Source organism: Scatophagus argus, chromosome 9, assembly GCF_020382885.2.
Source record: "Scatophagus argus isolate fScaArg1 chromosome 9, fScaArg1.pri, whole genome shotgun sequence".
In the NCBI taxonomy this organism is placed as follows: Eukaryota; Metazoa; Chordata; class Actinopteri; family Scatophagidae; genus Scatophagus; species Scatophagus argus.
This window is the reverse complement of record NC_058501.1, coordinates 16,954,919-16,979,304: the sequence shown is the minus strand read 5'-3', so window position 1 is coordinate 16,979,304 and position 24,386 is coordinate 16,954,919. Positions and strand designations below refer to the sequence as shown.

Sequence of the window (24,386 nt, the reverse complement as noted above, 5' to 3'; positions counted from 1 at the left end):
ACAGATGACTGAGGGGCGGATCAATACAGGGAGACGACAGAGAAAGAGGTGGAGACTCAGCACCAGTTTGGGTGTGAAGGAAAACCCTCTTGTGTGTGTGTGTGTCCAGTATTGTTTAGTGTTAGTGTATGTGCATGCATTTCTTTTTCTTTCGTTTTTGAGCAATCGATGTGAGGGAGGGGTGATTGAGATGGAGAGGCGTGAGGATACCGCTGCAGTGCATTGTTAGGCTGAGCGCACACAGGAGAGGGAGAGAGAGAGAGAGAGAGAGAGAGAGAGAGAGAGAGAGAGAGAATCCCCCATTTTAGCTCAACAACATTACAGCAGTGCAGAGATATCTACAACAATGGCAGCCCGGCGCCGTCAGCTCTGTGCTATTGATCTTGTAGTGGCAACCCAATACACACACACACACACACACACACACACACACACACACACACACACAGTCAATCTAATTGTTGTTTTAACCTCCTTTTAGATTAACACGTGTGGCTGTTTTACAAATTATCCAGTCATCAGTGTCAGTCCCGGTAACTCAGGTAAATATAATCATGGCTGCGAATTGAACTGAATATTATAAGCATAATATTACAGGTAACATACTGGTGATATTGATAGCTTGTTACTTTTGAATAAGGCTAATAATGCCTCACATCTTTGTTTAGTCCCAATCTATTTCCCTCAGGCATACTGACTTACTAACCGCATCTCTTCTAAGACACTGCACCGGAGAGAGGGAGCGCGAGGGAGGGAGGAAGAGAGGGGAAGAGAGAGAGAGAGAGGGTGAGTGATCGAGCGAGCGGTCGCAGGAGGGAGAGAGGAAAAGAGAGAAAACAGAGCAAGAAAAAGAAGCTAGAGCAGAGAGAAAGAGAGAGAGTGAGAGAGAGAGAGAGAGTCGCAGGAGGAAGAGGGAGAATGCTCGGTGTCTGGGTAACACTTCCACGCTTGTATCCAGGGCCTTTGTGAATACACCATGGGATGCATCGGCTCCAGGAGACTGAGTAAGCCCCGCTTCTCTTCCCTCTCTTGTTGCAGGGTACAGGGGTTCTTTGGGGGGGGAGGGTGGGAGGCTCTGGCAGGAGCGAGGGTCTGAGACTACGGACAGGCTTTGTATACGTGTGTGTATGTGTGTGTGTGTGTGTGTATGCGCGTGTCAGCTGTTTGCTTTCCTTGCAGTGCAGTATAAGCAAGCTGTGGATGTATGCCTCCACAGAGGCTGTACGCACAGTATACAGGCAAGATGTCAGAGACAATATGTGTTAAAATGTGCTACTGTGTGTGTGGTTTCGTCCCCCATCTCCCCACTCCCCTCCCTCCCTCTCTCCTCTCATGCCTTGATTTATGATGCTGTTTGGCAGTATGTATACGTGTATGAGTAGGAGGCAGAAAGGGATGGAGAGGAGAGAGGCGGGAGTGGGGAAACGCTGTGATAGTGCTTATTTATAGGGTGATATGGATTGGAGAAGGAGAGGAAAAAGAGAAAAGGGATAATACCATTGTCAGGGGCGTTTGCACAGTTAGTTATTATTTGCATGAATAATAGGGATAGTGAGGGATAAAGAAACAAGCAGCGGAGGAAGAATTTGAGTGCAGGCAGGCAGGCGGGCAGGGAGGAGGGGAGACGGATGGATGGCGATGGAGAGAGGCGGGAGAGGTGCAGGCAAATATGTGCAGGCGAGGTTGTGTGGGATTGATGGGAGTTTTCAGGACTATCCTGGATAAACCCACACATGTTAAGTAAACCAACAGCAGGACTGCTGCGTAGAGAAAGAATGGGAGGGTTTGTTATAAATAATATCTTTTTTGTTAAACAGTCAGTGATTTAGTATAGTTCAGATATGTTGCAGTGCACGTTCACATCCTGCACGTCTTATCACGCTCAAAGGCAAAAATAAACACAGACTTCCTTCAGTATTAAATATTAATGAGCCACTTAGCACATCAGGCTCTTAAACATATTTATGGCATCAGTCTGAACACATATTTTACGTCACACTGAGAAGTGCATAACCTTTACGGGGGTCGTGAATGTCAAAACCAGGTTGCAGACTTTTATTTTCACTGTGCTTGTGCAAGATGTACCTTGTTATCCCCCTCATTTTCTTTAACTAAATGCAAATTCTGGATTAAGAGGATTTTAGAAATATCTAAAATAGCCAAGTGCAGAAGTAAGAGTAATACATGACACAGTTAGGAATGCAGGTGTGAGCTGAATACAGCTGAAACTGTGTTACAGTAGCTCAGGCCATCCAAATTACAGTGTATGACAGATTGCGGAGCGGGAAGAGGAGGTTAGGATCTTCTCTCAACACTTGGGTCAAAACAGGAGCCCCGTGACTGGTAATAATGTGATTGAAGTAGACAGAAAGCTTTGAAAAGGTGCCACATTAATCTGATTGTCAGCCACCTGAATACTGATGCTTATTTTTTATACAAGCAATGACAGAAGCTCCAGAATTCAATAAGAATGTTTCAGTAATAGCATTTTCTAATCAGGGATAAGTGATGAAGAGCCGTGATAAAGTACACAGTAACCTGTCAGTAATATGTGGTTGAGAACGTACATCTACTTAATGGAATATTTCACTTCAGTTTGTGCTTATCTTAAGATGTGCACAATATAATCTCATATGAATGTGTAAATAAACAGCACTTAAGAGACGAGGAGGCCATTAGCTTGTGTGCCTGAGTCTGTGATTCTCTTGTAAGCAGTGGAATCAGGATGAGTGCTGCCGGTCTCGAGGCACAGTCGTGTTTATCCTGGGTGAGAATGGCTGTAGTGTGTGCTATTGATCGGTCTTCTCAACTGTAGTCCACACTGCCAAGCAGAGATCAACAGGAGGAGCAGCAGGACTGGATCCGTCTCTGTACAGGAGTAGGCCTGATGTATCTGTCTGCCCACTGGTAACACTATCTCTCCCAGCTGCATCATATCTGGGCGTGTGCTCCATGGCCAGGCTGCGATATCTGTTTGGACCCACACACCATAGTGTGTTATTTACTATGGCATTCCTGTGACATGCTGCATAGCATCCTGCAGGAAATTGCCCATTTTACTTTGTTTTGGGGTGTCAGATGTAATGTGACTCTGAAGAAACTACAGAGGCATCTTTTTTGTAGTGGCATTATTAACAGAAACCTTTATGATCCCTTGTAAGGACAAGCTTTACCCTGTATCAGTCTTAATACTGATATTACTTCCTACTAGAGGTTTGTTAGAGGCTACACATAACATAAACCCTGTACACCGGAAAAGCAATATCGTGGGAAATGTTTAGATAGTCACTATACCTGTGGGGATAACGGTTCATGCTGCAGGTGTGTGAGTTTGTGGCTGTTAATTCAGACTCAGTGTAAAAAAAGCAAACAAGAACTAACATTAATTCCAGGGCTGACGTTAGTTCACTTTCAGGAGCTTAAAACTCTTTTTGCCAATAAATGGTTCAGTCTACATAGAATAAATTCCACACCATTGCAGGAGGTGCTGTATGCTCCATGTCAGCTAATATTCCAGGTAGTTTTAAACTGGCTTGGAAAAGCGGTTAATCCTAACCCTTTAAACATCTGTTTTTTCCCAGCTGCTCTGCACCATCACTGTCACAGGGGCAGGTAAAGACAAACAGTGATGCACAGTAGATGAGATGCCTGCATCCATCAGTGCTTCAGAGAGCGAAGGCCTTGAGAAACAGTTGTTGGGAGGTGCACACTCTTCTCACCAGTGCAGAAATGCAATGAGATCTATTGCAAAAAACTACAAACTGCATTTTTGTCAGTGACTCAGCTTGTGCGTGCAGTACGCTGCTTATGTATGCCTCATTGAGAGAGCAAATTTCTATAGCTGCCCAGCACAGTGTTAGTAATTCTTGGGCAGCATGTAGTGTTGATAATGCCATTTCCTACCAATAACTGTGCCTAAAGCTAGGAATGTTTTCCTGTATGCAGTTAACAGGCCACGCTACACAACATTAATCACTGTATTATTTGGGACAATATGTGCAGTGAGAAGATAAATGCTATGGGTCAGACTGCAGTGGTGAAATTATAGATATGAATTTAGGACATTATGACCACTCTCACCTGTTTGTGCTTTTGTCTCTAAGCAGATTCCCTCCTTCTCTCCTCACTTTTTCTGAGTTAGTTTTGATGAAGTGCCACTGCTGACACACCACTTAGTGATTCAGTAAACACTAATAGCTGATTCTGTGTATGTGTGTGTGTGTGTGTGTGTGTCTGCACACGTATTTTTCTGGTACTGAGTGAAATGTGCTTGTAGCACAGAGTATCCTGTATCTGTGTCTGCATGTTCACATGTACATGTTCATGCATGGACCAGTGAATGACCTCAAGTTTACATCTGCTTCTCGCATGATTGTACTCTTGCAGCTATATTTACCCATGTGTGGGTGTGAATACAGTATAGGCACCACTGCTGCCTTAACACATTGTCCCACCACTGTGTTGCTACTGCACTACTCAGAGGGATCCCCAACCAATAAATTAAAAAACTAAACACCCCCGCCGTGCTATGCCTTTACACACATACAGTCAACAACAGATACCATGTCCCAGCATCTGCCTGTGAGGTGGAGGCTGAGTGATTGGCTTCTGTCCAAGTTGGAAAAGCCTTGCACATATGAACACATTCAAGGTGAATGACTCAGTGATGTAGTACCTCAGAGACACGGCGGGACCTGATGACCCTTACCTATGTGGTTGTGTGTGTCTGTGCGTGTGTGTATGTGCTTTCATGTGTGTGTGTTTATGCTTTTACGTCCAAGGTCTCCGGTGTAGCAGATATAGCGTAAGGTACCTACAGATTTATGTAGGTATTATGGCTTGCCTTATAGGATGGGAATTAATTTAAATGCATGTGGGCATGTATGTACACAGGTCCTTGTGCATATTATTTTCAGCATTTTCAGTATGTGGCAGATCAGAAGTAAGAGGTCTGTGTGTGGGCACACGATGGCAGGTGTTTCTGTAAACAATGTGACTCAGCCACAGAGTGTGTTATGAGACTGAAACATAATGCTGTGAAAGAGAGAATTTCATGCCTACTATTTGATCTGTGAATTTATGTGCATTTGTGGATATGCTCAGTATCAGTGTGCAACCAGCGCTGATTATCTGTTATCTGCAGCTACCAACCACATCAGTCCTGATAAAGAAAAAGGCCATGTTCTCAAAGACGGGAAGTCTCCTTTGAATATCAAGAGCAAGGATTTCCTGGATACAAATACTCTTTACTGGGTTGATTTCCTCCGCCCCTGCAGCTTCTCTTCCCTTCATCTAAACTCAATTGGTTAATAACATTTTTTCTTCCTTTTCAGGAGGCCATTAGGATGTTTATGGGAGTGATCAGGTTTAATGCTGGGCTGCAGCTGCATGTACCAAGATACTCCGTGCTGTAGATTTTTAGTTACCACAGTAGGTGCAGCAATGACTGCTGTAACTTATTTACCCTGTGTCAGTGATGGACACCTGCACAAGACGACAGCCACATTGATGCCAAAACAGATTAATGAGGTGTGCCTGCTGATGACAGGGACGTGTAGATTGCGAATAATTTTCAACAGAAAAAAAGTGGTTTAGGGGTTTAATTCCTCTTTAAGTGTATGTCAGAGCCCCTGCGTGTGCGTGGATTATGTCCTGAGACATGCTCAGCTTCGTTTTCCTCGACCAATTTCTCAAAACCGTCTGAGTTCAGGTCCTCAGCTGTGTTCCTTCTGAACTCTAGAGCTCAGTAGCCCGGCATCTGCACATATCACTGCAAGAGGGCTGCCATCCAAGCTGGTACCCCATCGTGGCAACCAGCCTTGCTGCAGCTGTCATGGTAAACAAGCACCATGCCCCCTGGTTCTTCGCCGATATTGCTGCAGGGCACCGGGACTACAAAAGACAGATGACGCTCAAATGCTTCCCACTTCAGCGGGAGTCGTCAAGCCACTCCAGTCAGAGCCCGAGTTGACAGTGCAGCCGCTGCAGATCTTTGGTTGTTCGTTACGCACGGCCGCGCTGCTCCCTCTCTTTTTTTTCTCCTCCATCTCCCCACCCTCCCTCACTCCTACTCGCTCCTTGTCTTCCGCTGAGCTAAGCCTGGCTCCCCTATGACCGCAGGGGGCTATCCAGTGCTGCACCGCTGTGTATGCGGGGGAGGAGGGAGAGCGCCAGGGGAAGAAAAGCTGGCTCAGAGCTCTGGTCATGTGCTCTGTTGTTGTTGCTGTTTCCTCAAGGAGTGATCCTGTTTGGCTTCTCAGGAGCAGAATTATGCATTCGCTTACTGTGCTGCTGCTGAGAGCCCAAGAGCATCACCTACACGAGTGCAGAGATACAGAGCGTGCCATGGTTTAAGACGCCGCTGAGATCCAGGGTAATGACTACTGACCCATCATCTATGGAGATATTCTGAGAACTATAAACAACTCTGGCTAATCGCTGCACGATAAAGACATCCAAACTGTCATGACTCACTTCACAAACAGCACATGGCTTTGATGAAATCCCGTATGAGGCTGCAGCTTGCTGACACTATATAATATACACACATCCACAAAGATACACACACTGTACTTAATGATTCCGGTCCATTGCTGTGTAAAGGCTGGAGGGCTTCCCAGTGGCAGTTTGTATTGCTGCAGTCCAGAAGACTCTTGAGCCATATTGTGATTCATATTGCAAGAGAGTGACTGCTAATCAACTAATTGGTCCAACGAGGCCAAGGGATGAAGAGGGGAGACACTGAGCAACCCAAAGAGAGGGAGAGGCATTGTCCATGTTCCTGTGCCATATTCTGTACGTTGCTGTAGGTCCACTGTATGTGGGTGTGCATATACGCGCAGCTTGCGTTTGTGGGGCAGATTTTTTAACACAGGTGGCGAAAAAATCTGGGACACTCTCTCCTGCCCAGACAGAAAATAAGACATCCCTCTGTCTAATTGATATCAGCCAATAAGTAACCATCTCACACCGCACTCCACAGTGCCAAAAATCAAACACGCTTGACTAATCCTTCTGAGGTCACATAGAGTTCATTTCAAACAGTGAAACAAGCGGCTGAATAAAAATGTGTACGCCCTCTGGATGGAAAGTAGTCTCTTTATATGCTGCTTTCTTTTTCAGGAAAGCCTCGTTCACACTCTCACGGTGTCTCATAGCTTAATGGCAATAAGGTGGATTCACAGGGAGCCAGCAACAGCTGCTGTTAGTGCCCCTAGACAGGTTTGAAACACTTTGTTAAGTTGCTCAAAATAAAGTACAGTATGTTTTCAGAACAGTTTCACAGGAAGAAGAATTTTCAGTTTGAAACAGCGATGTTACCTTTCAGTGTCAGGTTCTTAACATCAGCGAGCAAAGTCATGTTTGACTCACATCAGCTGAGCAAAACTCATCACTGAAAACCAATTTCTCCACACAGATACCTAACCTTTCAGGGTCCTGTACTGCATTATGATTACACAATGCAGTGTAAAGATTAGTTGATATGAGATTTTGGATGTTCATTTTATTAGTTTCATTTAATTTGGAAATAAATATTACATATCAAAGGGACACTCCACAATTTAGCATTACATTATCATGAAATTGAAGACTTAAAATTAACTTTTAACCTTCTTGTAAATGGCCATGCCTTAAACTCCATTTCTGTGTTGAAAAACTTTCCTGTGGTCTCCACTCCTTAACAGACATACCTGGTTGATGTTTTCCAGACTGTTTCATTCTCCCTGTGAGTAGGAAATTGACTTTGAAAATCAGTGGGGTGCCCCTTTAAGTTAAATTTACTGTAATAACGTATGGCAAAATAGCTCTTTATATGTACAGTAACTTCATGTAATTTTTGCAATGACTTTCAGAGGTGCAGCAAATTGAGAACATTTCTGGCATTATAATAGAATTAATTTTACTCTTAATAGAGTATAAATATCTTATATTTAACTCTCTGAGAACAAATAGTTAGTGTTAAAATGGAGAATCAGTGAATCAACTCTCTTAATTTCTACTATGAACTCTAACATGGAAATGACACCTAAGGTGTCACCTTGCATTAAAGCGACGCGTGGACAAACCTCGGGAGGCGTTCAGACTGTGCCTTTTGCAGTTCGACAGCGTTGTTTGGTGGGTAAGTATGATTTATTTTTGTGTAATAACATTATGTTTAATGTAAATATTTCACATTATCCTGCCCCCGATACTTCTGGTGAACTGCTGGTACCGTGCCACCTGTGGCCGTTAAGTTAGCGCTAGCCTTTAAACTCCTCAGCCGTCACACCACAGCAGTTTCAGTTGATGGCAAAACACTACTGAAGCTGTTTGGGAGAGCGATGATTTTACTAAGCTAAGTAACAAACTGCAACTGTGTTTCAGTCATTAGTCTTAAGGGCTGCTGCACAGTCGGTACCCAGTATGTATAAACAATAAGCAACAAGTTCTAAATAGCTTTCAGTAATAACCCATGAGCAACCCATATGTGCATTTCCAGATAAGATATTTGTACAGTTGACAGAAACTAGCAGGACAGCCAACGGTTGTCGCCGTTGTTGTTTCCTGCACCGCTGCAGGTGCTACAGGTGCTACAGGTGCACCACTCGCTGTCTTTTTCGTGGACCACACAACATTATTAGTATTGATGTATCAGAGAATTGCTGCACCAAGCATAAGCTCAAATACATCGTCAGTGCATGACTTCTATGGTGGAACAAGACTCGCGCACCATCACACCTTTTAAGCTGTCACGTACACCTGGTTTTGTCATTATTGTCAAAGATCAGCTCAGCACAAGCAGACAATTTACTGTCAGTTTTCTGTACTCGGTCTAGTCTGCAGTTAGTTGTAGGAACTGTGAGTAGGAGGTTGTTAGAAAATTGTAACAGAGAACATAGAAATTTGGACTCTGTTCATATAATTTTAAAATTACATATGCAATTGTTTAAATCTAAGTCTAGCTCATCTAATAACTTTGTGTCATCCTAACTACAGGATGGAGTTAGCATCACTACTTTTCTGAAAAAGTGGATCTAAAACAGCATCGGTGAACAAAAGAAGACCATCCAAAGGTTCTTGATGGCTGCGGACCAGAAGACCACCCCTTGCAAGGCTCAGACATCGGTGGCTGCTTTTGATGAACTGTTCAAAGCTCACTATGTCTTCAGCCTCACCCATGATGAAGCTCTTTGCAATTTCTACACATTCATTTATGGCGAGCATACATTGTTCCCTATTGTTACACGTTTTAAATGTTTTTTTAAAGAAAAGTTACTGTGGTGTATGTTTTAAAATAAATGTTTTAAGCTGAACATGGCCTCTTTATTTTATCATTATTTATTTTACACGTAATAGATAACTGAAAACTATTTTTCAGGTATACCATACAGTGTCAGTGTGGAGTTATATCTAACACTATACACTGTTGTTGAGAAAGACTTACTCTGATTAGTGTTGAGTGGTGTTAAATTTCAACTAAAAGAAGAGACAATAATAACTTATTCAGAGTGCTAACATACCAAAACTTAAAAAAAGAATAAAATGAAAACCCTGTGGTGTAGACCCATGTGGGCACTTTAGTGTTGAAAGTAACTCTTACAATGTTGATTTGTGTGTGCTGATTTTGCTATGTAGGGAAACACTAACTATAGAATAAATGCAGAAAGTGGGTTGAGGAAAACTAGGTCGAACAAACGAGAGATAACGCACTCCTGGAAGTGTCTCCCCAAAATGTATTAAAGACGACAGGCTGAAGATATATAATGATACTTTTATCATCGTCAAAGCGGGACACGCCTGAAATGAGAAGATCCCTGGTTTGAATACTGTGTTAACTGTACAAATGAAGTGAGGCGATCCTGATTTGTACTTGGCAGACCTTCCCCCTTTGCGAGTAAAAGAGGGTCAGTATTTGGAATGAAGTCTGTCCCTCGTCTCTTGCCCTCGCAGTGATCTGACGCGACTGGATGGAGTTCAGAGGGAAGGGTAATATCTGATAGCCCAACAGAGACAGAGTGGAGCTGATGTTTGTGAATCACTGGGTCAGTGGGTCACAGACATCGCTGGACACCCAGAGAGCCAACAACTCTGTGTTTCTCTTAGCACCCGAGGAGTCGCTCGTGATTGCAGAAATGCAGCTGTGAAAAATGTGATTGGCTCGGCAGCATGCGTTCAAATGCAAACACACACTCACAGACACTCACACAGACACTCACACAGACACAGGGTGCTGATACAGGAGTGAGCCCCTCTGAGAGTTGCACATGCAGACCCTTTGATACGGAGCGCGGGCACCTAGAGACTGATGCTGTGTTTAAACTCCATTACCAGTACAGTCTCTCTAATTAAACCACTGTTTTAATTAGGATTTGGACAGCCAGGAAGGAGGAGGGATAATAACGTTCATTTATCCAACAGAGAGTGTGTATTTGAGATGACTCCCATCTACAGCATGTTGGGCAGATGGCTATGTGCGTGATCTGCCACTGACACTTCATACTGCATTATGAACTGACATGCAGGTGTCATTTACATGTAGGGGAAGTTCAGTAAAGAGAGAAAGACTCTGGTGATGAGACATCCTCAGCAGAGGAAGTGTAGGCCCCTCTAAGTTAATGAATTCTTAAGCACACTCAAATATGTGCCAGATGTAAATTAGAAGAGAAAACATTTTTGCATATGTTTGGAACTGTACTCACTTGTTTTTCTTTGGGGAAAAATGCTGCACAAACATTGAGCACACATGTTGAGGAGAATACATTTACAGAACCCTTCTTTAAATGGATCTTTTAAATCTTACAACTCTTATCAGTAATACCAAAACTCAGTAGCCACAATGGCTTTGTTGCGAGAAAGTTATCCTCACTCAGTTGTGTTATTATGTATGTTGTTGTTTTATTTTATTTTGTTATTTCCCCCCCTACATTTTTGAGAGCGTGTTTACTATTGCTGACATATATATGACTTGGATAGTCCATGAAAGTTAATACAGGATTAACTATTGTGAAGGGAACAATATATTTCTTTATCTGCATGTGAATGTTGTTATTTTGTAGGACTTTCGAATGTAGGGACTTTAATGTCATTTTGAACTTTACCCAGATCTTCATGAAATGTAGGAATAGGTCAATGGACACAAGGCTCCACTTGTGATTTCAATGAGAATTTATTACAAAGTGTAAAAATGTATTTTCCCTCTTCTCTCTCTCTCTCTCTCTGCTTGTCTCTTCCTTTACCCTGCTCTCAGCGGCAGATGGCGTGCCAGTCCAGAAGGATGGGGAGCAGGTAAGTCCTCAGCAATCCCTCTGGCTTGCGACTCTTGTTGACTTCCTCTAACCATGGACTGTTTCCCCTCCAACCTGAGGAACCAAAATGGCTGCTGATTTAAAACCCGCAGCTATGTGATGAGCTACAGCAGCTCACACCACTAGCTCTCTGTGTGTGGTGCCCTCGAGGTGCCCGTGCTTATGCTAGTAGATTAGAAAATTGGCACACATCACATCAATGTCGGTCACTTCATTTCCACCACACTTCCCTGCAAAAGATGGGGAGGCGTAGCTGGAAGAGTGAACAATCACTGGTTCGGCTCATTGCTGTTGTTATAACGTCTGTTGCTTGATGTCCGTCTGACAGAGTCACCGCTCAGTGCTGGTTCAAAGCGAAACAGCAAACATCAGTTTCTCCTTCTCCAGCTTTGTGCAGAACATTACTATATCCTCCTCTCCTTCCTTCTGCTATCCTCTCCTACTGCTGTACTGATCCTATGCTCCTAAAACTGATCCCTCTGACAGGACACAGTAGAGGAAACCATTTTGGACTAAAATACTCTACTTTTTCAGTAAATGCGCTGTGGTCTGATTCCATCATTTATTTATGCATCCTGCCCCAGAATGCCCTTCAGTCACACAGAAAGGAAAGACACAACCACACATACACACCAGTGTTGCCAGGGCTATCGGAGGAACATCGGGAAAGCTGCTTCAAGGGGCCGAGCTCGACCGCTCAAGCGTGTTAAATCTCCGATCACACCCACTCCTGTGGAGGGAGAGGACGAAAGAGGGAGGGAGAGACGAGCAAAGAGTCAAAGAGCGAGGTAGTGGGAGCAAAGAATAGAATTACAAGAAAAAGGAGTGAAGAAAAGAACAGGAAGAGGCTGATATTGATTAACATGAGCTATCTGGATACATGCTGCACGTAGCTGATGGAGATATGGAACCTGACCCTGGTAGTCACTCACATGTAACAGTCCGGCAAAGTATACAGTATACCACCTCAACATACAACATTAAAGTGCTGCTGCCATAATGATAAAATAAACATGGTAATATGACTTTCAGTAAGTACGTTTTGTCAGCTAAATTTAGGCCTGTGTATCTTAACTTAAGCGTATGCTAAATATGGAGTTACGGCAAGCAGCTTATTAGCTTGGCTTAGCATAAAGACAGGAAACAGAGTCGGAAGAGCTATCCTGACTTTGTCCGGTACTAACAAAATCCCTCTCTAAGTAACACACCACATCTTGTTTGTTTAATCTGTAAAAAAAACCAAAAAACTAAGTTTCAAAATGTCAAACTGCCATTTTATTAGGGTTATGTGACAAACTAGACACTGTCTGGGGTCTTTCCGATATTACATGTTAATTAGTGAGCTTTAGAAGTTCTGGAAGGTGGATTTTGTTACCTTTGGATTGTTCAGGCTAGTCATTTAGCCCTGTTCCCAGTGTTTATTCTGAGCTATGCAAACTAGCTGCTGGTCACAGCCCTATATTTACCATACAAACATAAGAGTACCAGCAATTTTCTCATGTAGCTCTAAAAAAGAAATTAAGTCTCAAACAATACCTTCAGTCCTGCTGCTTACATTGCAGGGTGCCAAACATATAAAAAAACTAATATAATACAATTGGAGACAATATACTGGCATGTGTGATGAATCCATGGGACAAGAGGGATTTTTTCAGTTTTGTTGTTCTTCCTCGGTTGTCTGCGCAGATTGACAGGAAGGTGAAAACATTTCAGCACAGCCACTAACCCACCAGTGTCCCCCATCTAGTTAGTGTCAGTCCAGCTGATAGAGAAGAATGGTGTGGCAGAGGCTGCTGCTTATCTGCTTTGTCCCCAGCATCTGCCTTTACACACACACACACACACACACACACACACACACACACCCCTTCCCCACTGTTAGCCTCTCTCCCCTGTCTGTCTGTCTGTCTGCAGCATCAGATACTGTTCGACACAGCACTGACATCTCTGTCTCTCACACTCACACGTGATTTTCTGCTGGCTTTCAGTGTTTTTGGCAGCACATGTAACCAGAGAGGAGACTCATTCATCCATAGCGTATTCACTCTGCTATACATAACTAAGCAAATATACTGATCCCCTGTTTAATCCCCTCCTTTCTCCCTCTCATTCTGGTCCTTGACTCTTGCCTTCCTCATTCCTGGAAAATCCTGTGTATCTGCCTTTTCCCTCCTCCTCTCCCTTTCTCTTTATTTCTCTCCCTCTGCATGTCTGATGTGCGATCTTCCCCTCTCCTCTGTCCCTCCTCTCTTTGTCTTCTCCCATTTCCCCTCCCATGCATGTCGATGTTCTCTCTGTCCTGTCGCTCTCTTACTCTTTCCCTATCCCTCTCTCCTCCTATTTCTCTTCCTCAGCATGGACGTTCAGAATTTTCATGGGAAGGAATCAATGTAAGTGTTGTGACACCATTCCTTCATGTACGACCTTTCTTTCTCTTTTTGTTTCTTTCACCGATTTTGATTTAACTCACCCTTTAGTGACCAGCTCTCTCAATCCTCACAACCCCCTCACACTCCCTCCCTTCACCTTGGCTTTACAGTTGATCTCCTTTGGTTTATCGTAGTGGTGCACGGTAGTGAGCACAATCAGAACCACTTATTGGTGCCAAATGAAACAAAGTACGCAGTAATTTGGAATCAGAGTTTGGGTAATGCAGATTGTAACTTTTGTATTAACCCAGCATTTCCATCACTTCTCCTCTCCACTCACCCCTCTCTAACACACACTGTCTCGATGTCTCTGTGTGCCCTCGTCACACTTCCCATACTATCCTTTTTCTCCACACTTTTTCCCCCTCCATTCCTCTTTCGTCTCTCCTTCCAGCTGTCTATGGAAGACACTACGTCAATCCTGCCACGGCTCAAGAGGAACTCAAACGCCTATGGCATCGGGGCTCTGGCTAAGTCTTCTCTGTCAGGTGTGTCAGGTGTGTGTCTGTGCTGTAACTGGTAAACCGACCCCATGTTGGCTCTGTCCCTCAACGGGTGCTGGAGTCAGCATGGTACCCGAAACGGGTTCCCCTGTATCACTTCCTCTCCACGCTGTGATAACAGTCGTCAATGGCTCCTCGTGAGTCATTGACCGAATTAGTTAAGCCTGAGGAACACAACAAACACACACGTAGTGCACACACTTGTTGCTCTAAGAAAAGGTGAGTGGCGAGTGGGAAGTGTAGTTTTTATGTTAAGTGGTTGTGGAGTTGTGGTGTCCTGAGCAAGTATTAGTATGGATGTTTTGAACTGTGTCAAGTGCTGTGTTGAACAGAGTTAAGTGCAGTGTAGTGAAGTGCTTTCTTTTAGTGCAGTGGTTTTGGTTTGATCCAGCTGTTTTGTGCAGTGCAGTTTATTTGAGTGCAGTGAAATGTATGACAGCACAGTGAAGTGTAGTGCAGCTGCTGCACAGTGTGGTGTGGTGCTGATTTGTCTCATAATTTATTCCCATAATTTATTCATAAAACTCATCTCCATGCGCCACCATCAGAGAGAATCAAACAACCAGGGATTTACAGTGTGTGTCATCATGTGTGGGTCACATGAAATATGGAGCACAGCCATTATGCAGATATCTGCTGGTGTTAGCTTGGTAGGGGGGGAGGATGAATTTCCTTTTTTAAAAAAGTGTATTTCTGCAGAGTTTGCGTGAGAGCAGTTCTAAGACAGGCAGTGAGGAGAAAGAGAGTAGTTTTCTGCTTAGCAAGGGCAGCTTAGCAGAGGTGTGAACGCTATCATGTCAACAACCCAACCTCTCATTACTCACGCCACGTAGCCGCCTCACCCCAATTAACCTCTTCCATCCCATGATGCACCTTTGTCAGACAAGAAGCATCCATTCCCTCCTCTGCTCCCTGTGGCCTGTACGGGCAATGGTTTAGTCTCATTAAACACGTGAATGTCACCTCCACAACCCTTGTCATTTAGCTGTTCTTCTAATCCATGTTCATGAATGCCCTCATTAAACGACAGGCATTTGAATAGCAGGATTAGACTCATAATGGTTTTCTGTATGGGTTTATCTCTGTTGAATAAGGGGATAGTTGATATTGTGGCCTAATATTCAATATTTTGACCCAAACAAAATGACCACATCTGTACCCCAAAGGTTATTCAGTAACAACTCTTAAACTGAATCCTCCCAGCCGCCAAACCAGTCTATCAGTCTAACCCTGCTGATATCCATAAGCTCCATAAGCCATCACAGCATCCATGAACAGACAGCAAAACATACTCTATGATAACATGTCTGTCTTTTGTCTGTCTCTCCCTCTTCTTTCCGTTTGTCCATCTTCCCTCAAATGCGGCATCATTCAACTCCTCATCTCTCTCTCCTACACCTCTGTGCCACGACTTTCCCACCCGCAGGGGTTACCCGCACCATGAAGGAGAGAGTGACCAAGCCCACGGCCATGGCGCAGGGTCGTGTCGCTCACATGATCGAATGGCAAAACTGGGGCATGCAGACGGTGGGCGCAGGGGGCATCCCCCAATCCCGCATCACTACCCAGGAGCGGGAAAAGGAGCGGCGGCTGGAGAACGACGCCTACAGCGACCTCAGTGACGGCGAGAAGGAGGCCCGTTTCGCTGCAGGTCGGATCACACCTACAGATGAGGGCAGGCCCTCCGTGGAGCCTGTTAGCTGTCATCAGCATAATTATATTCTCATCACCTCACTTTCTGGGATTTATGCCAGTTGTTCAACCATTTAGATATAAATGCTGGCCCTCACAATGATCCTGGCTCGTCCTTTGAATTCTGACCTCAGGTATCCTGCAGCAGTTCGCCATCTCGGAGGCAACACTCCTGGCCTGGTCTTCGATGGATGGAGAGAGCCCGCGGTCGGGCTCAAACCAGGGCAGCGTGGCTCACCTGAGCGAAGTCAACCAGGAGAGCATCACCAGTCGAGGTAAAAGACTACAAAGGAAAACAAATATGACTGAAGTAACTTGTGTTGCAGAATCAAACTTATTCCTTGGTGATTTTGGGCTTCCTCCCAAAAATGAGCTGAATGGTATTTTAAAATAAATTAATAAGATACAGCAGTGATTAGGGACTAATTTAAGATCTTTTACTCAAGTACATATAAAAACACTCTCTAATCCATCCTATAGTTCAAAGTAGTCTTAAAACTGCAGAATGTTTCCTCTCAGTGTTAATATATCACATTATTGGATGATTATTGCCGATGAAGCAGGATTTTATGCTGTAGATGGTCAAAGTAACAGTATTTTTCCATTTTATGTACTACTAAGTAGTTAAATATATAACAGTGCACCATATTATAAAACTTGATCATATCTTTTGTACCCTGATCTTCAAAGTTTATACTGAGTGAAGTTATCAAATAATGTAGTGGAGTAAAATGTACAATATTTATCTCTTAAATATAGTGCAGTTGAAGTATAATGTGGCATAAAATAAAAAATACTTAAGTAAAGTGCATCAAAACAATACCCGAGTAAATGTGCTTGCTTTCAACCACTGGCATATTTTTTCTTCACCAAAATAAATAATGTGTAACGGTGTATATTTAAGATACATTTCAAAGAGTAATAATGCTGAAGTATGTGGTCAGTGTTAAAACAGCTGTGCCAAATGTTTGTGTAGGTGCAGAGAAGCAGCTTGCAGTATAGCATGTGTCATGCTGCTTGGTAATGAGAACATACTGTTCCATCTCCTCTCTCCAGGCTTGAGGGTTAGCTCATTATTAATTTCACATTTTCCAACATGGACTGTCAGAAGGTAAACCCACTGCATCTGCATCTGTATAAATAGCACTTTTGGACATTTTTACTCCACGGCAGTGTTTTCACTGTGGAAACTTTTCTCCCCGTGAGGTTAAAGGTGCAGACAGTAATGAGCGCTTTGCTGTCGTAAGATAAACCACCTCAAGGACGTGACGCTCGGTTGGTACATTTTCAACAAATTATCTCACCAAATAAACTTTTAGCTCGTAGTGAAAATGTGTTTACTCTTGGGCCCAATTTATGTCTTTCCTCTTGAGAGAAAGATAAACTGCATGAAATCAGAGCTGTGATTGCACTATACAATTTGACGAGTGATGAATCAGCACTGAAAGGTGTGCCAGTGTTGAAAATGTATTCAGGACATCGAGGAGAGTTTCTGTCATAACATTCATTGAGCCAATGTGCAGATTTTTTCTGCTGAGGTTTTTGATTTAGCTCTCAGTCAAACTTGCTTATTCTATCTGGCAGGCCAGATCAAAGCCCAGACTCCACCTGCTTTAGTTTGCTCTGCTTCAAATGCTTTTTCACTGAATGATAACAGCTGACACCCAAACACAATGAAAGGTACGGTTTAACCTTAAAATTATATCAACGTTGTCACAGGCCACCTAGTTATTGTCATCAGAGGCAACTGAAGCAAAATAAGAGCAACAACGATGTGTTCGGGATCTAGATCTTCCAAAAATGATGAATTAAAACATAACAAATCCTATCATATCCCCAGGATGGTTCTGTCTGTTGCGTGCTAACAGCAGCTGCTGCCTTTTTTCCAGATCAGATATTGCACCACTCCTCAGCAGAGGTGTGGCCTCACACATACGTCTCCCAGGGCCACTACTGCCTCTCCTCCTCCGATGCCTGGGAGCCGATCAACAACGATCCCTCCTCCGGGGTGGCATCTCCCCCTGCTGGTTCCTACATTGTGGGGACTGATGGGTATGATGGGCAGGCTCACTTCCTGTCACAGCAGCAGCAGCAGCAGCTCACACTCCAGCAGCAGAGTCAACTACAGCAGCTGCAACAGATCCAGCAGATCCAGCACTACCAGCAACAGCAGCTCCTGCAGTATCAGCAGCAACAGGTAGGGTCTCACTTCTGTGGGTGTGAGTGGGTCTAACCCCCCCTGAGAAACTTGATAAATTGGGGATAAATGTATGTGAGCATGCTGACTCTAAGTCAGCCCAATAAAGCATAAACATGTTAGCAGTTCCTAAGAATCAGGGCACATACCCTTGTAACTCACACTGTAGTTATTATCCATTTTCAACACGTGATCCTCTGTGTCCTCACAGAAAACTCTGTAACTCTCAGGATATAAAACTTGTTTTTCACTAGTTAGACATAACTTCAGCGTGCCATAAAGACACACTGAGTGGGAAAGTTCACTCTTGAGCTCAGAAGTAGCAGTTTGAATCTTAACTCAAGGTTTTTATCTTTTTTTTTCTTTTAATCCATTTTTTTTAAGTTTCTCTTGACTTCACCCAATTACTGTGATAATCTGGCTAACGAAACACTTAATATCCTAGAAAGTAATTAATATGTTACTCTATGTTAATGATAAGATTTCTACAATGTAATTTGGGAATAATTTGGGATTTTTCTCCAACTGAACACTACTTTGTTCATAATCGTTCTGATTAACTGATAAAAATCAAGGGTCGGAGCACAGCCGCTCTACTGAAAATGCTAAAATGTTAAATTTGCCTGGAGGCAAGCATACAGTTCAAAATTATTCAACAATTCAAACAGTGCTTTGCTTTCCAGAAATTGATTTCTTTTCTTCTGGAAAACTAACGACACTTAACAAAATGAAAGTTGGAACCAAAATGAAATGATTAGCTTCAATCTCTTATATCAAAGAAAACATCTTCTCGTGTACAGAGAAAAGTGGTATTGATCACTAGCATAGTCAGAAAGTGGTGTGCCCACTGCCTCCCTTTTTCCTGGCTGCCGACACAAGGCTTTGTGTGTTTTGTAAAGCTGCTTGACACTGTGTCACCTCTGACATGGAAAATAAACCTGAGCTGGCAAACAAGCTACAGTCGAGAAACTAATTCTTCCTCCTCGTCCTGTTTGTAGTCGCTGGAGCACAGGCTGCACAGTGCCAACCACTCTTTACAAGCAACGCCCAACAGCACCATCCACAGTCTGGTTCATCCTGCTCACCCACCACTGGTTGATCTATGGAACACGGGGCAGATGGAGGCCTATCAGGCCGAGGCCGGGGGCTACATGGGTGTGTCGGCGGTGGTGGAGCCGAGCCTCTGTGTTCCCTCTGGAGACGAGATGGTGGGAACAGAGCACTCCCCGCTACTGGAGCAGCAGGAGGAGGAGGAGGAGGTCAAGGTGAGGTGAACGTGGGCTTAGACTACATGATAACATACTGGTGGCTTCCTCTCGCTACAAATTATGTTTCATTTTAAAGGTTTATTTCCAGTCACCCAGACAAGGATCTGGGTTGGTTTCAGTTCATGACAGTGTGTTAAGAACTAATCAAGAGAGCGATAAGAGCGTTTCCTTGTGCTCACGTCCAAACAATTAATCATGTCATCAAAGTTAAAACTGTAGCAGAAAAACATTGGTTTGGGGTGAACAATGATATAATTGCCACCTAACAACAGGAACCGGTTTGAAAACTGTTTTTAACTAGTATCACAGGGCTTCTGACAAGCAACCTTTTTAAAGGGGCACTTCACCAATGTTCACCCACTAACCCACGTGTTAAAACTGCTGGGGGTAATGTGGCCCTGTTGAGCCTTACAAGGACAGAACAGAAAGAATGTCATCAGTAATATACGATGGGTCTAGTGAAAGATGCTCATGAGTTGCATTGTGGGAAATGTAGAGTCCAGAGATTTTGGAGCTTGACCCATACTGGCGACTAAAATAAGATTATGTCGGCCCCTTGCGACCATTCTGTTTTTTTTAATGTTTCTTATGAGCTTCTGTATGAATTGTAGTATTAAAGTGCTTGAATACCTCTTTAATGTACATAATTGCCAAATTCATTAACTTTTTCATGATCTCTGTATCAACATGTTTGATTTCACAAGCCATGAATGTAAAGCTTTTCAGCATCCAAACAAGAAACAGATTGTGACCTAACAAAACACCAGTAACGGACACAAAATCTTCATCGTAGACAACTAAATGTCAACTGTGACGGATTAATCATTTTAAGCAAGCCAGGAAAGTCTTTCTCAGTTGATTCTGAACTCTGCTGGTTGCCTGAAAGGTGGAAAATCAATCTTCAAATCTGTGCAAGTCAGGTGGAAGTAGTGTGAATAATAAAAAAGATTTATAGTTAATGGGATAAAATATGCAGTATCACCAGCGTGGACCCTTACTCATATTTAGTCGGCTAGTTTTTAATGTAAGAATATGAGCTCAACAGCTTTCGTTAAATTGACTGAACCTTCTGCGTGTTTCGCTCCGTGTGTCCTGGTCAGGAGGAAGAGGTCACACTGTGCATGGAGCCAGAGTCGGCCACGTTGACTCCGCCCACGCAACAAGGGGATGCATCTGGTGGCAGTAGTCCTGGGCAACCGCCGGCAGAGTCAATCACAGAGCGGAAGTCCTCCGATGTCAACTCCGGCCTCGTTCAGATGCTAGAGGAGCAGGATGAGGAGGGGCCAGCTGCGTCCTTGGCAAACAACTGAGTTCCTGGCTGTCAAGAGACTCCTTCTTACAAAACTGACTGGGAGTCAGCGAGGAATAAGCGTAATAATACAACATATATCTATTAATCTGTTCCTTTTCAGGTATCAAAATCACCACTTTTTGGTTGCAAGATGAATTCTTCAAAATGGTGAGAAACAGATTTGCAAGTGGACTCACAGTGAGACAGGAGCTGATGCAACAAAGGACACCTATTTCTTTGTAAGCCTTACATCCCAAAGGTAACTGAAAAGAGGAGTGAGGATGGAGGAGAAGAAGAAGAAGAAGAAGAAGAGGAGGAGGAGGAGGAGGAGGAGGAGGAGGAGGAGGAGGAGGAAAAGCACCAACTGACCAAGATATTTCCATCAGGGAAATGAAAGCAAGTTGAGTTGAAGAGGAGGGGAACGGAAACATGCATGCTTTTTATGAAGACAAGCAACTCGACCCTGTCATCGTCTTATGATAACTATGAAAATCTATCTGAATAAAACATTATAATAAGAACAATTTTGTAATGAACAACAAAAAAAAAGAAAAGAAGACAAAAATCTATGTATAAGTGTATGATAAGGTTAAACTGTTTTCCTACAGGAGAACTACTCTGTTTACAGCTGTTACTCAACTATTAGCGTTTAATCAAATTAATTTCCCTGCTGCACCAAACACACACAGCGTACTTTAATAACGACAACCCAGACAATTTCACGTGTAATTTAAGCAAGCTCCGAAAACTGTCAGCATTTCAGTGAAATGCAGATTAACCCTCTAAAATAAATTCTTCTGTGATGTTGTGGCACAGGATGCCCTTCAGGATGCCCGAGGCACAACCCAGGGACAGGCCCATCCTGCTGACTGCACACACTAAACTCTGCACAGATAAGGATTGTACTGTAAGATAGTGTGCTTCCTACTCTGTCTCTCTGTATGCATGTTTCTTCAGAGCACTATGGAGTACCTGTACTATACATCACTGTATAGACTTTGCACTGAACCATAGTATCCCAGGTGGGGCCATAGTGGCGCCTGCCGGTGGGCGTGAGCTGCGAGTTTCATGACGGATAAATAAAGACAGAGCTGCATAAGCGAAATCTCATTTGCACTGATGCAATCCAACAGATCAGAGGTTGCCTTCGGACGGTTGACGTTAACCCAGTTCCCACTCTGAAAGCTTTCAGCACCACCGACAACCAAAAACCGAGCCACTTAACAACACAAACCCTCAGCTGCTTGTTTTTTGTTTTTTTTGTTTTTTTTCATAGATGTAGTCACGTTCATTTGAGGATGATAACCACTATTTGAATGTACTGGAAGACAGGCGGCAGTACATGATGAGCGTTGTTTTTCTTTTTGATGTCTCCTCGCGGTCCACACGGGACAGGAATCAAACACCTAACTTCAGAAACAAAGATAAACAAGCGAGTCTTTCAAAAGTGTGGGAGGAAGCTGTTGAAAATGGATTCACTGCTTGCTCACCAAGACCACCACTGCACACATGCACACACAAAACATAGAAATATCTAAATTGTAACCAGCAATAGGCAGGCAAAACACTGGCTTCTCAACAGACCAGTGTCAGCTCTGTCGTATAAATGTAAATAGTCTAATAAGTATATATAAATCGCTCACTCACAGTCACAATTGTTCTAGTACAGTATGATTTCTTTATGTTTTTACACCTCTCTGACCCGCTTTATTTTGGGATTGTGCTCAAGCTCACACTTGAGGACAGATTTTTTTGTTTGTTTGTTTGTTTTTTTTCTTCCCTCATGTGTGCCACTACATAAAAGGCAAATGATACAGAGGAATGTTTGTGTTGTAAATAGAGCCGATCGCTCAAACTGGAGCCAGTTTTATCCGGTGGGTCCACAAGTGGAGAAGCAAAGAATAGTAGTAAGTTTGAGATCAGGGTGAGGGGGGGGGTCGGTGATTACAGGCTGTGTGCCACTAAATCAGCCAACCAGGGAACAGAACAGAAGACTGGGACTGAACTCTACAGCCGAACAGATCGGTGTCTTCCTGCTCATCATGAGTTACTGTGAAGCAGCTGCCTGGAGTGTGATAGTCACTAACGATGTTTGAGGAAGCATGTTCTCATTTGTTTTTTTACTCTTTTTCTTTCATCTGAGGAAGAATGGGTGTTTTCCAGCGGGGAGGAGAGTTAATAAAAGTGAAGAACTTGCTGACGAACTTTACAACAACAAAAACACACGACCACCATTTTATTCTTTTCTCTGTTGGGGAGCACCTTCTCCTCTCACCTTGATGATTGTGTGAGAAACTTTCAAGATAAAAAAATATATATATATATGTATACGGTTTACTGACTTGAATGAATTTATTTGTCGATTGCTTCTTTATGCAATGTTGGGGACGATGTTTATTTTTCTACTGACTTGTTGAAATCCCTTCCAGTATAAGTTGGAATAGGTGTCATGATTGTAAAGCAGTCTCGTTTCAGTCTGGTTTTGAGCACTTTACACCAAGAAAAACGCACCCTGACACCTTCCTGTTAAGAGATTAAGAGAATTGAGATGGACACTTTGGCAGCTCTCAATTATAAAATTTAGTGACACGTAAAAACAAGAGGGCTCAAAACTGCAAACAGAATGTCTTTACACCACGACACATATTCATTTATTTATTGAACATTTACTCGGTGGGGAGGAATAATTGACAGCTTGTACAGAGTCTATACTTTCATGTAGGTACCAACCCTTCTGGGAGCAGATATTTTATTTCATAAGGAATTTTAAGGAAGGATGAAAAGAAACCGCTTCAGTGTGGGTTATATTGCTTTTCCCCCCTCTCTTTTTTTTTTGTTTATCAAAATCACAATGAATGAATAAACTAATAACAAGAAGCCAAATGTGGATGTTAAGGTTTACTGATCACACCTTTGTTAAATAGACTGGTTTGCAACTGAGTTCCTCTTTTTTGTATAATTCTACTGCCATCTTCCAAGAGTTACAGTAATTTGTCTGCAGGCACGATGCTCAAAATCTGCTTCTGGTCCTCTGCCTTTCTCCCTCTCTCTCTCTCTACCTATCTCTTTCTATCTCTTTGTATCTGTTCTGTATATTTGTGTCCGTCTGTATGTCTGTCTGTAAGTGTACAGTAAGTTGTCTACTGTCTTGTTGGAAGAATCACTGCCTAAAAAAAACAAAAAACAAACAAAAAAAAAAGTTTCCACATCAACCAAAGGGGATTTGAGGCAATCAGACATGTAACATAGATAAAATTTGGAAATGTGTCGCAAAAAAGCAAACAAAAAAAAAACAAACTGCTGTATAAAAAAAGTGCTGTAAAAAAATTGGATGGCTTCTGTAAAAGTCTGTATAAAATTGGATTTATTTGTTTGAAATGAGGCAGTGTGGCTGGTGATACCAGTGTACACTCATGACACTCACACCTATGCATGCTTGTTGGACGATTGTCACAGGATGGTTCTTCCACATGGTCCACCCTCCTCCTCCTCTCCTCTTTTGTCAACAGTTCTCTGTTTCTCTTCCTCTCCCCTTTTCTTCCCGCACGACAGAACCTCCTACAACCCCCGCCAGTTCCTTTACCTGCCCCCTCTTCTTTTCCTCTGGTGGAGAAAGAGCAAATAAACAAAGCTACAAATGGCCTTTCTTGTGCATATGTGTGGATATCTTTTCCGGGGTGTAAATAATTAGATTCTCACGCACTCACCCCTTTCTTTCGAG

The 24,386-nt window shown here is 43.1% G+C and overlaps 1 protein-coding gene across 3 annotated transcripts; it reads left to right on the top strand.

Annotated features, from left to right (window-relative positions):
- Nucleotides 1-796: 796 nt before the first annotated feature.
- fam131bb (family with sequence similarity 131 member Bb) lies at nt 797-24,292 on the top strand. Of its 3 annotated transcripts, XM_046399221.1 has the most exons (9): nt 797-1,004; nt 11,228-11,265; nt 13,640-13,675; nt 14,109-14,211; nt 15,644-15,868; nt 16,044-16,184; nt 17,799-18,106; nt 19,105-19,371; nt 20,475-24,292. In XM_046399221.1, exons 1-9 carry the CDS (start codon nt 977-979, stop codon nt 20,682-20,684), a joined length of 1,356 nt encoding a protein of 451 aa, XP_046255177.1. In that variant the 5' UTR covers nt 797-976; the 3' UTR covers nt 20,685-24,292. The 3 variants fall into 3 exon arrangements, with proteins under 3 accessions (XP_046255177.1, XP_046255178.1, XP_046255176.1); XM_046399222.1 differs by lacking the exon at nt 13,640-13,675 and having other exon boundaries at nt 798-1,004; XM_046399220.1 differs by lacking the exons at nt 797-1,004; nt 11,228-11,265 and having other exon boundaries at nt 11,936-13,675.
- Nucleotides 24,293-24,386: the final 94 nt, after the last annotated feature.

Coding starts and splice junctions, on each gene's coding strand:
- fam131bb (XM_046399220.1), top strand. CDS start 13,493: ATGTCTGATGTGCGATCTTCCCCTCTCCTCTGTCCCTCCTCTCTTTGT. Junction 13,676..14,108: donor TTTCATGGGAAGGAATCAAT/GTAAGTGTTGTG, acceptor CTCTCCTTCCAG/CTGTCTATGGAAGACACTAC. Junction 14,212..15,643: donor TTCTCTGTCAGGTGTGTCAG/GTGTGTGTCTGT, acceptor TCCCACCCGCAG/GGGTTACCCGCACCATGAAG.